Here is a 14,818-nt window from a genome sequence, read left to right on the forward strand (position 1 = left end):
TCACACGACGACCAATGTGAATTGGATGCAAACACCTACAGATGACTATGAATAAGGTGAAGGTCATCCGAGAGAGTTTGAAGACAGCTCATGATCGACAAAAGAGTTAACCTGACGTGCAAGGAAAAGATCTTGAATTCAAAGTCTGAGATTGAGTTTTTTGAAATTATCTTCGTAGAAGAGAGTCGTACGCTTTGGTTGACAGAGAGAGCTAAGTTCTCGTTATCTTGGTTTCTACGAGGTTAGCAAAAAAATTGGTTTTGTAGCGTACGAGTTAGCATTTTTAGAAGAGTTAACATAGGTATGTAACGTATTTCACGCATCGGAGCTACAAAAAGACATCGAAGACTTGTCATGTAAGGAGCGACCAGTGCAGATTTTTTAAATCATGAAGAATGCATATGGGTCAATAAGACTATTTTCTCGAGTTAAGGTCTCGTGGTGAATTAATCTAGTCGAGAAAGCGACGTGGAAGCTCGAGGCACAAATCCGCAACCAATATTCTTATGCGTTTTAGTGACGTATAAAATTTCGAGGACGAAATAAGGTTGTAACACCCCGTCTCGAAGTACACTGGAAATTTCTCAAATTTGATCGAGGTTGACCGAGTTTGACCGTTGTTGACCTAGAAGGGGTCAAATGTTGACTTTTTGCTTCCGGTGGAATTTCACGTTGACCGAAGTAATACTACGAAATACACATTGTCATGAGTTCATAGACTAGTAGCACGTCGAAAACGGAGCTACGGTTTGAAAGTTATGGGCAAAAACAAGTTAAGGTCCAAATTGTCCAAGGGTGTTAGAGTTGACTTTTTATTTTTGAGGATATGAGCTTTGACTCATGTACAGATGTGAAGTACTCATCAATACGAGTCCATAGACTAGCAGCACGTCTGGTTTGGACATTTCGTTAAAAAATTATGTACCTACAAAATTTTTCAAATTAAATATTATTTTAATATTATTTTTAAAAAGGTGAATAATTGTGCCACGTGTCACCAAGTGGGATGCACCATGTGTAATATTTTAGAAGTGACACATGTCAGCGATAAGAAAATACTATATTATATTATTTTGTCTTTATTTTATATATTATTATTTTATTTTTTATTCTTTTTCTTTTTGTCTTTTTCCTTCCTTTCCTTCCCTTTCCTTACGTGGAGAAAAACACTTCTCTTTTCTTTTCTTTTCCTTTCTTTCCCTTCTCCTTCTTCTTCCCCGAGCCCGACAAACACCAACAAAACACACACAATGACCTCTCTCTCTCTCTCTCTCTCTCTCTCTCTCTCTCCTTTGACTCTCTCCTCCTCTCTCTTTGATCGGGTTTCAATGGTTGGAAGGCAACATGAACCAGTGGGCTTGAGAGCCCATGGTCAAGTGACGTCGGCGGTCAATTTTCAGGCCATTTGGCTGGCGGACGCACCAGGATCGACCGTCCAAAACCGACAACCGGCGGTCCTCCGGCTGACCCCTTTTTCGACAGTTTCGACCGTGAGACCGGTCATTTCCCCTAGATTTCAACCTCCTGGTTCCGAAAATAACCTCCATTTGCCCAAATTCCAAGCCGTTTGTGGGATAGAAGAAGGGGGAAATTCGGCCGAAACCTTCCATCCACTTTCCAGCCACCTCCGATCGACTTGAGCCAACCGGAGGAGCATGTGTGGGTCGTGGAATGGATCCTATGGAGGATCTTGGTTGGATTGCGTGCTCGAGGTGAGTGACCCACCTTCAAAACTATTTTGGAGACTATTAAATATATATATATTTTGTGTTAATTGGTTATTTGAAGAATATGTTTTATGTGTTGAATATTTAGTAAATTTATATTTGGAATCTTGATGCCAAAATTGAAGGAATTATAATTATTTGTGCATCAAAAAAATATTTTGATTTCAAGAATTTTATGGATATGGAATTTTATTAATAATTGTTAAATTTTATTGTTGGAATATTGTGTAATTAGAAAGTTTTCATGTGAATTTTAATATATGTTTAATATTTGAAGGAATTTCTATTTAATTTTACAATGCCGATTTATAATGTTTTTAATATATGTGTTGTTGCAAAAAATGTATTTGGGATTGTAAAGGAATTATGGTTTAAGGTTTTTAATTAATTATTGTTGAGTTTGATGTTGATTTTATAATACCTAACAAATGCGTTTACATTATTTTGAGAATATATGAATTTCATGTGGTTTTAATAATATTTTTGGCATGATTTGATTTTGAAGATTTCAAGAAATATATTGGTTTAAGTTATGGTGCTCTCAAAATATATATTTATGCACTTGAATATTATCTAGTTGATTTTATGATATGATAAAAATTATATATTATCAATGGATTTATGCTGGTGATATTAAAGAAAAATATGGGATGGTGAATTTGAAAAATGGTATGATTCTGATGCGAATCCACCCGAGACAGCTCGACCAACAACCCGCTGGGGTGCTGACCCATTACAAATGAAGGTGGGGCCGATCACTAGGGCCCAAGCCAAGAAGTTCAAGGACAATCTTGCTGTCTTCATACAAGGAATAAGTCATAGTCAAGAGGGGTTGGCCATATCTAAAGAACAAAGGCCTGTTTTACTCATACAAGCAATAGAAGCCAAAACGGGGTCGGGTGACGTTTTTGGTAACAATAAAGAGGCCGAGTTGTATGAATTGGAACCCCATCTTTATGGGTTTAATTTATATGGAGGATGAGTCATAGAAACCAGCCAAAGCAGCTTCAAAGCCGACCAACAAGGAGGTTTACGCACAAGGAGAAAGAAAGGTCGGATTTGCTGTATTCTTCGCGGGCTTTACTGTATTTTACTGTATTAGCCTTTTCTCTTACTTCCAAGCAAGGGCAACGTGAGGAACTTCACAATAAGCTTATTTGGCATCCTACAAAGCATATTGAAGCTGATTTGGAGCTCACTTGGGTCAAAGAATTGGTCAAAGTCAATGTAGTCAAAAGGCTAGTATTTTAGTTTCCTAATTTTATTCTACTTTTTGTTTTAGGAAACTACCATTATTTTTAGTTTCTATTTATTTATTTTCTGGACAAATAAGATTAGGAAAGTTATTATTTTATTATTTTCTTTTTAAATTAATTAATTCCTAATTCAAAATAAAGGAATTAATTAATCCAAATTAGATTAGGAAAAGGAAAGTTTCGGCCAAGGTAGAATTCTTCATTGAGTGGCCGGTTTTTCCTAGGGTTTTTAGGGTTTATTTTTTGTTTCTTTCAAAGCCTATTTAAAGGCTTATTTTTCATTAATAAGGGAACTTTGGAACTTTGATTTGATAAAGAAAATACTTGTGAGATTAATTATCTCTTTGTTCTTTGAGAACACCTAAAACACCATTAGAGAATTGGTTGTTTTAGCTTGACTTATCAATAGGTTTTCCATCCCCTATTGTGGCGTCTACATTATACCAAGGTTTCTAACCACAGATTGGTTAGGGGTTGAGGTCCATTCCATTAGAACTTGAACTTAATTAAAGATCCGGGCTAATATAATACTGGTTTAGGAGCAGGTCGTCCTAGGTTCGTATCAGAGAGAGAGAGAGAGAAGCCACCACCCATGGCCACCCTCCGTTTGCCATCCTCTGCCCCTTTCACCCATACACGTGCCACCCCACCTTAACGCCCACTTTAAAACCGGCCGGCCAGCCAAAAATCACGGCCAACTGACCGTTGACGAGTCGGATCTGAGGTTTTTCTGGCTGCGGCGTCGATTGCTTCAAACCCAAATTTCTCCCTGATCCGACCTTCGTTTGCCACACCACTGGTCCCATCCATTCGCCCATCCTCCGATCTACATCTCCTCCAAAAATCACGACCAGTGGCCACCGGACGCGCCGCCGGCGGTGATGGGTTCTAGTGACCATGGCGGCTCATCAGGAAATCGACTTTCCAGTGAGTTTCCAGTTGCACCGCCCAGATCTGAGGTCGGTTTCCTCCAACTCGCGGCGGTTTGTGAGATCCGAGGATCCAAAACTCGACACCTTTCCGATGAGATTCCGACCACCTCGGGTCCGATCTCCACAAAGTGAGACCAGATTTGTAATCCTCTTTTCACAAGCTTCGATTCAGTATATCACTCGTAAATTTTGGTTGTCGTTTGTGTTCGCTCCCCGCGTACCCATTTGGGAGTTACTCGATTAAAATATTAAAATAATTAGTTTTGTGCATTGTGGATATTTTAGGTGCACGTGTAGGTAGTGAAGTTGATCCTGCAGAAGATCTCGATTGATACACGTGCTTGAGGTGAGTGACCCACTTTCAAAATTATTTTGGATTGGTAAATTGTATATATTTTGTATTGATTATATATTTGGAAATTTTATTTCATGTGTTAATTGTTTAATAAATTTCTAATTAAAATTTTATCACAAACTGAAGGAAATTAAATTATTTGTGTATTATAAATATTTTGGGTTTTAAGAATTTTCTCGAATTTGAGGTTTAATTTAATAATTATTGGATTTTATTATTGGAATATTTTATAATTAGATATTTGAAAAATATGTTTTATGTATTTGATATTAAGAGAATTTCCATCTAAATTATATTGCTAATGCATGTTGTTTTACTATATGTCTAGGCACCAAAAATATATTTGGGAATTAAAAGAAATTGTGATTTCAATTTCCTTTTATCATTGTTCTGTTTATCATGTGATTTAATTATATTTTGAAGTTTGAGGAATTGAAGGAATATTTATTTTAAATTATTATTGATTTCATTGATGGATTTGAAATTGATGGAATTTATATTGATAGATTTACGCTGGAGATATTAAAGAAAAAAATGTGAGATTGTGAATTTGAAAAATGGTATGATTCCCACGGTGAGTTTTGGAAAAATTATTATTTTTTAAATAATATGGTTATTTGTTTTGGACGCACGCATACAGTACTGGTGTTCTGTACTATGTATGTGAGTGAGCGCGCAAGTTATAATGTCTCCCGTGAGCTGCCATCGGACCGAAGGCAGGCAAGTTTGATATTGGCCATAAGCCGCCCCCCTTCATGGCCAGGATGACGGTTTAAGCAGCGGCGGTATCGGGATGCCGAAGCGACTGTATGCAAGTTTTTATCTTTAACCTTCCGCCAGATGGTGCTCGGGACGCTGGGTATCATAGGGCATCACTGGTATATAGTGTGGTGTGTCAGGTTATTTTCTCGATAAGAATGTCAACCCAAGATGCTTTAAAATCGTATTTAAAATTAAACATATTTAATTTTGTTCTATTGTTTATTTCAAAACTAATATTTCTAAAATGTATTTATTCATGTTTTTATCAATTATTTTAAAGTAGTATTTTAGAATTTTATTTTACCATGTTGATATTATTTATTTAAATTTTGAGATTTTAACGTGAATTTTATTGTATTCTTTTATCTATTTTAAAATGAGGTTTAAAATCTATTAAAATGTTTTCTTGATTATTTCATTGATTTAAACAATAAATTTTATAATTTATATACTGAGTTTATTTTTGTTTATGCCAAATTTCTTTAATACAAGTTTATTTACAATTTTATTTATTTTATCTAGTGATGTTTTATTCTAAATTTAATTATTGGATTTTTAAAATATTTTCAATGTATATATTGAGTTCTAAATTAATATTTGTATTTATGTGCATTCTAAATTATTGCATTCTGTTTAATTTGATATTTCCTTGATTATTTTTAATGTAAATTTTATTGTGATTTTGCTTATTTTATTTATGAGATTTTGTGTACAATTTAATAATTGTTATTAAAATTATTCTTGTTTTTTATTATACATTCTAGATCTTTAATTTAATGTATTTTATTTATAATTTATTTAATTAATTATTCCTTGATTTTTGGGGTGCAATTATTGGGTTTTGTGAAAATGTTTTAAAAGGGGAACTTTTCCAACTGAGTGAACTGTGAGGGTTTTGAGAGAAAGCAATATTTCAACTACTTATTATTTATTTGATTATTTATTATTAATTAATCGAGTTCATTTTATTGTTATATTATTATTATTATTATTATTATTATGATTATGTAGTAGTTAGGGTCACTCACTGAGATGATTAGCATATCATGTTTCTAAATTCCGTTCCCCTAGACGCAGGTTAGTAGATGTTGATCGTCCAGAGGTGAGTTCGACGTCTTGTTCGTTGCTGAAAGTTCAAGGAGCCTTACTTACTTTTCTTTACTATCTTGTATTGTTTCTTTTATCCTTTGTTGTATTAAATTTCACATTTAATTGTATCTTGATAAAGCTCTGTATACTGTCTTGAATATTTATTTATTAATTATGCACTGATTTCCTATTATTCATTTGAAATGCTGCAAATTTGTGGAATTAAATTGTAGTAAGTTGGAGGAATAAGTCGGTATATATATATATATAGAAGTGTGTTTTCAGTGCAGGAAGTTTGTAGTAAGTCCAACCCTTAGGGGAGGTTCTGTCGGATTTTCCATTGGAGGATCCGGTAGGGTTTTCCTAGGATCAGGGCTTGTCTAGGGTTCCGATGAGAAATTTTGGATGGGTCCTGACATTAAACCTAACAAATTTGATTTCACTTGATCTTTTTTCCCATTCTAATTGGCCTTTTTCTCTGTGTCCACCTTACCAAGATCTCGAGCTGCTGAGAAGGCTTGCCCAAAACTTGACAAGTTTAAGACAACTTCATCTCGACAATCTAAATCGTTTTCAAAAGTACCTGCATCCTTGGCCAATTTATCTTCCCTCACTCATCTCTCTCTTTATAGCTGCAGTTTACATGGTGAATTTCCAAAGAAGATATTCCAATTGCCCAACTTACAAATCGTTGATCTGTCTTATAATGATGATCTCATCGGTTCTCTTCCCGAATTTCATTCTGGCAGCAACCTCATGTCTTTTCAACTTCAACAAACAAAATTTGAAGGGACAATACCAAATTCAGTTGGCAACCTTAAGTCCTTGAAGGTTTTGAATCTCTCTTAATGTAAATTTTCAGGGCCAGTTCCTCATTCTCTTTGAACCTTTCTCAACTATCTTATCTTTCCCTGTCAAGCAATTATTTCAATGGCCAGCTCCATCTTCACTTAACCTTGCAAAGATCACACAACTTCACCTGGAAAACAATGAATTTAACGGTGAATTTCCTTCTTCACTCAACCTTCCTCACCTGAAATCTTTAGATGTTAGTGACAATAATTTCAGAAGTCAGATACCATCTTCAATTGGAAATCTGACACAACTAACCTCTTCGGATCTTCCAGATAATTATTTCTATGGAAGCTTCCCATTATCACTCCCATATCTTCTGGAAGAAATTGGATTTCATAACACTAGTTTGACAGGTCCAATCCCATCCCGTGCTTTTACTAACTTGACCTTTCTTGGTTTCCTTGATTTGTCAACCAACTCTTTGAATGGAGTCATCCCTTCGTCTCTACTTACATTGCCTCCTTTGAAAGTCCTAATTCGGGTTGACAATCAGTTTATAGGCCTTAAGAGTATCTTGATCTCTAATTCATCCCAATTGTTTACTCTGACTTTAGGAGGAAATAAATTAAATGGACATTTTCCAACTTCCATCTTCAAATTGAATCGGTTGACTAATTTATACCTTAATTCAAACAATTTAAGTGACAGAGTCAATTTGGGCATCATCTTCTCGGAGCTGACCATGCTTAATAATCTTGATCTCTCATACAATAGCCTATCTCTAACAAAAGATGTAAGTATGAATGTTTCTGCTCTTCCAAAGTTTAAATATTTACAATTGTCGTCGTGCAACTTAAGTGAATTTCCTGATTTCCTGAAGGCACAAAATGAATTAGTGAGATTAGATTTTTCTCACAATATTATTGGCGGCCCAATACCTAAATGGTTCTTGAGCATAGCCACCATGAACTTGAGATGGCTAAGTCTTTCTCACAATTTCATTAGCAGTTGGGAAGAAGTTCCATTAGTTCTCCCATGGATGGAATTGACTTATCTTGATCTTACTTCATGGACCACTTGTTGTTCCTGCAATGTCCACCTTTTATTTCTCCATCTCAAATAATAGCTTGACTGGAACAATGGATCCATTGTTCTGTAACTTATGGAATCTAAGAGTACTTGATGCATCAAGTAATCATCTGGGAGGTTCTATTCCTCAGTGTTTGGGTAACTGGGGCCTTGTTGTACTCAATCTCCAAAGAAACAACTTCCATGGGAATATTCCTCATATCTGCACACTTAAGGACAAATTAATGACATTGGACTTGAGTCACAACCAGTTATATAGGACTATTCCACGATCACTTGTCAACTGCAAAGATTTAGAAGTTTTGGATCTTGGCCACAATCAATTAAGTGATACGTTCCTATTTTGGCTACAGAATCTGCAGAGGCTCCAAGTTCTCGTATTAGGCTCCAACAAATTTCACAGTCTTATATGTTGTGCTCATGATTTTGTTGGCTTTATGACATTGAAAATCATTGATCTTTCTAATGATGACTTTATCGGAAATATACCATCAGAGTATTTTAGAAATTGGACATCCATGAGTGCTAAAGTTTCCCAAAAGCCAAAAGAGTCACAAACTCGACTTACTCTGGAAAAATGTACTATAATGATTCGGTGAGCATACTAAATAAAGGACAAGAAATGGAATTGGTCAAGACTTTAACCATCTTCATGTCCGTTGACCTCTCCAACAATAAATTTGGTGGAGAAATTCCAACTACATTATGGTGCCTTCAGTCTCTAATTATGCTCATTTTGTCAAGCAACAATTTTAACGGGTTCATCCCATCAGCTATTGGAAATCTAAATGAGCTCGAATCACTGGACCTATCTAACAATAAGCTCTTTGGCAAAATCCCTCAGCAATTGACAGCACTCACTTCTCTTGCATATTTAAACTTGTCTCACAATCAACTTGGGGGCCAAATACCATAAGGTGGACAAGTTTCAACATTTCAAGATTCTTCTTTTGAGGGTAACTTGGGATTGTGTGGCATTCCATTGTACAGAAAATGTGAAAATCCTTCCTTGCCAACTTCTAATGATGACTACAATAATGAGAAATCAGATTCCATATTTGGTTTTGGATGGAAACCAGTAGTTGTGGGATATGGATGTGGACTGCTAATTGGAATGGTGGCTGGACATGTGATCACCTCAAAGAGGCCGGATTTGATTTCCAGAGTTTTTAGGGTGAGACTACAGAGGTAACTTGTATGAATTGAAGCATATACTTATGTTTAATATGGAACTGGTGTGATTGTAGCCAAAGCGTGTAGTAAGCTTTTTCATTTGTAGAACAAGTTGTAATATTCGTTTGATGGTTTTGTTTGTCCTAAATTCTTCTTTTGTAGTTCAAGTTTGTAATCATCATTTAATGGTTTTTTAAGTGTCTTTTATGCACCTTTTGATGTTTTATATATAATATAATTCCCATGAAAGGATGCACAACCCACTAAAGTTCCACGGTGTTGTTGGCTTTGGCCTCTGTTGCAGCCCCTAATTACTGGAAATAATGTTATGTTATATTTTCCTTTCTTGATATAATATTAAATTCAAAGTTCTATATTTCAAGTAAAATTATTTATGTATGCATAACTATCCTTTAATCTTCAAGTCTTGCTATTTTTTTTCCCTATTAAATTATATTTACAACTCAACTCTTGCCAATACTCTGTTTCAAATAGACTTAATGGTTTTACAAGTTATTATTCCCTTCCAGTGCACTATGATGCTAGTTGTAATGGTTTGTATGTGTACTTTTAATGGTTTTCTTTCCATGTGTTCAATGCAATAAACAGTTGTAAATAGGATCATATCGTTTGTTTTGTATTGGTAAGAGAGTGAATGAATTAAACATCTTTTCGTTGACTGAATGTTAATTGGTTTAGTAATTAAGATAATTAAAATTGATGACCAAGAAAAAAAAAGCTATTTTAATTTGGTAGGATACCTAATTAACTCCAATATATGGTTATGGAATAGATATGTTCAAAATAATCATAATGCATGGAGAGAAAAAAAAAAAAAAAAAAAAAACAAACAAAGAGATTTTTGTAAATTGCTTTGAGGACATTTGTTGTAGGTATCACATTACTAGTTTATATAGAAGAAGCAGAGGAAACAGAATGATGGGTTAAGTCATGTATTGACATTAAGTACTGCATGTGTTTCAGTTTAAGAAAAATAAATTAAACCCCAATACAATGTTTTGATGACATGGAATGGTAAAATATAAATGTATTCAATTATCATTTTTTTTAATTTATTAATTTTTTATGTCATCAAAATTCATGGATTACAAAATTTTCAACAAAATAGGGAATCTATTTCTACCAAGTGTTCCATAACATGCCGAAACCATAATCACCATGGCTCACTCTATCCACCCCCCTCCTCCGCCAATTTCATGCCTTATAAAATGTGCAGTCGGACTTAAGTTTAATAAAGAACCGGTATGCCCGTAGCTAAAGTTTGTAATAACTAAGCTTTTTATTTTATTCAATAAGATGTAATCATTCATTAGATGAATATTTTTAGTGTGTTTTATGTAGCTTTTGATTTTTGTTTTACATATATATATATATATATATTAAACAGAGAACACAAAAAGTTGATCATGAAAGTCACAAACTTCTATTGACATGCTAGAGTTTGTACTCTCTATGTCTATCTCTGTTTCGTAGTTTCTGCCCTGTTTTCCCATCTCTGTTTTCGTCTTCATTCTAAATGACGTTGGAGGTGGAGCAGGAAAACAAGTTCATATATTTTTTTAATTATCATGGCATTTGTCTCTAGAAACTTCTTGATCTTGCTATTGTTCTTCATTTCTCTCGAAAACATTTGAATTAATTCATGTAATTAAAAATATATATATATATATATATATTTGATTATAGTTATATATTTGTATGAAAGAAAGCAAAAAGCTTTAATCTCTGCCTTCTAAATATCTTGTGTTTGGATTGCTCAACTTGAGAATATATAGAGTAAATAAATTTTTTGGGGTTCTATAAATAAATTCTATTTAGGGTAGTTTATGCTTCATCTATCATTGCATTGTACATTCAAGCATACTAGTTTTGGTTTTCAACACAGAGTGTGGATGGAGTTATTGTATATTAAAGAGCGTACTAGTTTGGTCTTCCATGGTATTTATTTTATTAATTTCTTTCCAATATTAGCCTACCTCATTAAGATAAAATACAATTAGAGTTAGAAATCTTGAAGATGAGTATATATGGTTTGGTTTCAATAGAATGCAGTGGGAAGAATACAAACAGCCTTGATTTGACTTGTGTACTGGCCTTGTCTTGTAATTTTTTTCAGGCTTGCCGGCCGGCATTGTCTTAGACTTTTTTCAAGCATGTTATTTTCAAACATGTAGAGGCCGACTAAAGCAGGAATCAGTCTTCTTCCTCTACACATCAAAGAAATCTAAAATACTCCCAAGTCTTGGAGTGAGCAGAAAGTTTGTACTCCCTTGTGGTTAATTAGTCTATAATGGACTGCTGAGACCCTTTCATACTTTATTTTTAGAACAACAAATTAACTTATCTTTTTTTTTTTTTTGCTTGTCTTTATCAGACATGTTGTGCTTATGCCATGTTGTTGCTATAATTGGCCTATCCACTTTCCACGATTGCATGCTCAAGACTTTTCGACAACTCTAATACTTCTCTCCCCACCCCTTCCATTCTTTTCTCAACAAAATAGAACTATATTTCTCTTTGTTTATATTCTTGCAATTTTCTTTAAAACTCCCATTGCTTCACCTTGCACAAATCATTTTCTTTTTAACATGCGCTCAACCACTTTGCCACGACAGTGAGAGAATAGCATTATTGCGGTTCAAGGGCAGCTTTGTTATAGACAAGAATGCTTCTTTGCTTCCTTTTGCATATCCGAAGGTTGCATCATGGACACCAGATAAAAACCATGATTGTTGCTTCCAGGGTGGAGTCCAGTGTGATAAGGGAACCGGGCGTATAATCGCACTTCATCTCAACAGTAGTTGTCTTTATGGTTCTATCAACTCCACCAGCACTCTTTTCTAGCTTTCTCAACTTCAAATCCTTGACCTCGCTTATAATGATTTTAATCATTCTCAAGTCCCTTCTGCTTTTGGCAATCTATCACAATTAAGATATCTCAACCTTGAGCATTGTGGGTTTGCTGGTTCCATTCCTTCATCAATCGGTAAGCTAACTATGCTTGCTCTTTTATCCCTTTCACAAAATAAGTTGAGAGGTCAAATCCCATATGAATTCGAAAATCTTTCAAGATTAAGAGAACTCCACCTTATGGGTTGTATGAATTCTGATACATCACCTTGTAAGCTAACTAGGCCTACTGATTTGGACCTTTCAAAGGATTATTTTTTTAATGGCCATATTCCATCTTCCCTTCAAAATCTCACCCAACTTACCCAATTAGCACTTGACAATAATCAATTAACTGGTCAGCTTCCACCTTGGGTTGGAAACTTCACCCAATTATTTTTACTAGACCTTGGAGACAATAACTTGCATGGTACCGTGCCAAAGTCATTTTCCAAGCTTAATAATCTTCTAATTCTTTGTCTTCTTGGGAATCAGTTGAGTGGAATTGTGGATCTTAACATGCTTCTTGGCATGAAGGATCTCTTTGCACTCAATTTATCATATAACAATTTGTCATTGTTGAATACCGAAACCAATATTACAAATGGTGCTACTGTTCGTCAGTTATATTATTTAGAAATGGATTCATGCGATTTAACCACCTTCCCTAGTTTCTTAAGGTACCAAAACAATCTAATAGTTTTGTCACTTGCTGTAAACCAAATGCATGATCAAATACCCAAGTGGGTATTGAACGTCGGCACAGAAACCTTGGAAGTTTTGGATCTTTTTAAAAATTTCTTGACAAGTTTTGACCAACCTCCGGCTGTTCTCCCATGGGTTCTTCTAAAGCTACTTTTTCTTAGCAGTAACATGCTACAAAGGTCACTTTGTCAAGCCCCACATCGGTTGGAATGGGGAACAAAGCATGCCATATAAGTGGGTGTGGATACCTTTTCCTTGCAAGGCCTTTTAAAACCTTGAGGGCTGGGTTGTAAGTGGATTTTCCAGGCCCAAAGAGCATATCGCATGCGGGTGGTCTGGACTGTCACACAGTTCCATTTCCTCCACCATCCATTCTAAACTATGATCTTCTAAACAACAAAGTGAGTGGAGAAGTTTCACCATTGTTTTGTAATTTAAGTTCCGTTCAATATATAAGTTTGGGTTATAACAAATTGAGTGGCATGCTTCCTGAATGTTTAAAAAATCTTAGCAATTCTCTTTTAGCTCTGAGTCTAGCAAACAACTCTTTCCATGGTAGAATTCTTGAAATTTGCCAAAATGGAAGCCAGCTAAAGATGATAGATCTAAGCTACAACAAGTTCGAAGGTCGCTTACCACAATCATTGCATAGTTGTTTGAAGCTGCAATTTCTCAATCTTGGGAACAATCAATTAAGAGATACTTTCCCTTTCTGGTTAGGGACACTTTCTGATCCAAGAGAGCTCATGCTAAGATCTAACCACCTCCATGGAGTCATAGGTAAACCTATTTCCAATTCTGAGTTTCCCACTATTACAGCTGTTGATCTATCCTACAATAATTTTTCAGGTATGTTTCCATCTGAATACTTCCAAACATGGAACTCCATGAAATTTTCTGTTGCTACCAGTTCATCTTATCTAAATGTAAACTCAAATTTCACTGCCACTAATTTGGCGAACCCTGTTCTAGGGACCTAGTTGTTTGAGTTCAGAATCATAATAACAGTCAAAGGAGTGGATAGGCTTTTAATGATCCAAGATGACTTGAAAGTGATTGATTTCTCAAGCAACAGGTTCCAAGGAGAGATTCCAGAAAGCATTGGGAGTTTACAAGGGATTCGAGTTTTTAACCTTTCCAACAACATCCTTAGTGGCAGCATACCTTCTACCTTGGGGAACGTAACAGTACTCGATTCGCTTTATCTTTCTCAAAACAATCTCCATGGAGAGATCCCTCCTCAACTGAAATAGCTCACATTGCTTGCCTTCTTCAATGTTCTCATAACCATCTTACAGGACCTATACCACAGGGGAACCAGTTTGATACATTTGAAACAAGTTCATATGATGGGAACATGGGGTTATGTGACTATCCATTAGCAACAAAATGTGGGAACTTTGAGCCCCCCCCCCCCCCCCCCCCCTAAAGCACTACCATAAGCTTTTGAAGATTCATGGTGTCATTTTGAATTTGATTGGATAACATTTTTTCCAGGGTGTGTTAGTGGGCTAGTAGTTGCTATTGCTGTTGGTAATATATTTTTTACGAAAAAGCAAGCTTGGTTTATGAAAATTTTTGTACCAATTGGAAATGAAAAGGAGAGTTGGAAGGAGGAGGAGGAGATATAGAGGTTGAAGTTTAGAGAAATCTTCATTTCATGACGTGGAAGCTTACTACATGGATGAAATAATGAGGTCTCTTCACCTGATGCATCTTGATTTTTGTGCTAGCAGCTATTTCTTCTTTCATTAGTTTTATTATTATGCAAATGTTTATGTTTATATAATTTTGTTTTGTTTTGTAATGTTATGTTTTCTATTTTTTTTCCCTTTTTTCATTGGTTTTCCTTCCAATACATGTTTAATGCTATAGCGGCTAAACTATTATGGTTAATGTATGACCATTCCCTTTCTTAGTGTTAGTAAGAGAGTGAATGAATTAAACATCCTGTCATTGAGTGCATGCACAGCAGAATGGATGCTAATTGGTTTAGTAATAAAGGTAATTACCAATTGATGAGCC

At 35.1% G+C, this 14,818-nt stretch overlaps 1 protein-coding gene across 1 annotated transcript; it reads left to right on the forward strand.

Annotated features, from left to right (window-relative positions):
- Positions 1–8,055: 8,055 nt before the first annotated feature.
- On the forward strand, positions 8,056–14,424 carry LOC107427768 (receptor-like protein 36). The gene is made up of 7 exons (XM_048481122.2): positions 8,056–8,600; positions 8,996–9,193; positions 11,815–11,996; positions 12,099–12,707; positions 13,319–13,642; positions 14,092–14,184; positions 14,291–14,424. The coding sequence occupies exons 1-7, from the start codon at positions 8,056–8,058 to the stop codon at positions 14,422–14,424; spliced, it is 2,085 nt and encodes a 694-aa protein (XP_048337079.2).
- Positions 14,425–14,818: the final 394 nt, after the last annotated feature.

The sequence above is a fragment of the Ziziphus jujuba genome, chromosome 9, assembly GCF_031755915.1.
Source record: "Ziziphus jujuba cultivar Dongzao chromosome 9, ASM3175591v1".
Classification (NCBI taxonomy): domain Eukaryota; kingdom Viridiplantae; phylum Streptophyta; class Magnoliopsida; order Rosales; family Rhamnaceae; genus Ziziphus; species Ziziphus jujuba.

Bases quoted from the DNA above. Each gene is read 5' to 3' on its own strand.
- LOC107427768 (XM_048481122.2), top strand. From the start codon at position 8,056: ATGGATCCATTGTTCTGTAACTTATGGAATCTAAGAGTACTTGATGCA. The intron at 8,601-8,995 runs GTGAGCATACTA...TCCATTGTACAG, and splicing joins AAATGTACTATAATGATTCG to AAAATGTGAAAATCCTTCCT. The intron at 12,708-13,318 runs GTCAGTTATATT...ATTCTCTTTTAG, and splicing joins TACAAATGGTGCTACTGTTC to CTCTGAGTCTAGCAAACAAC.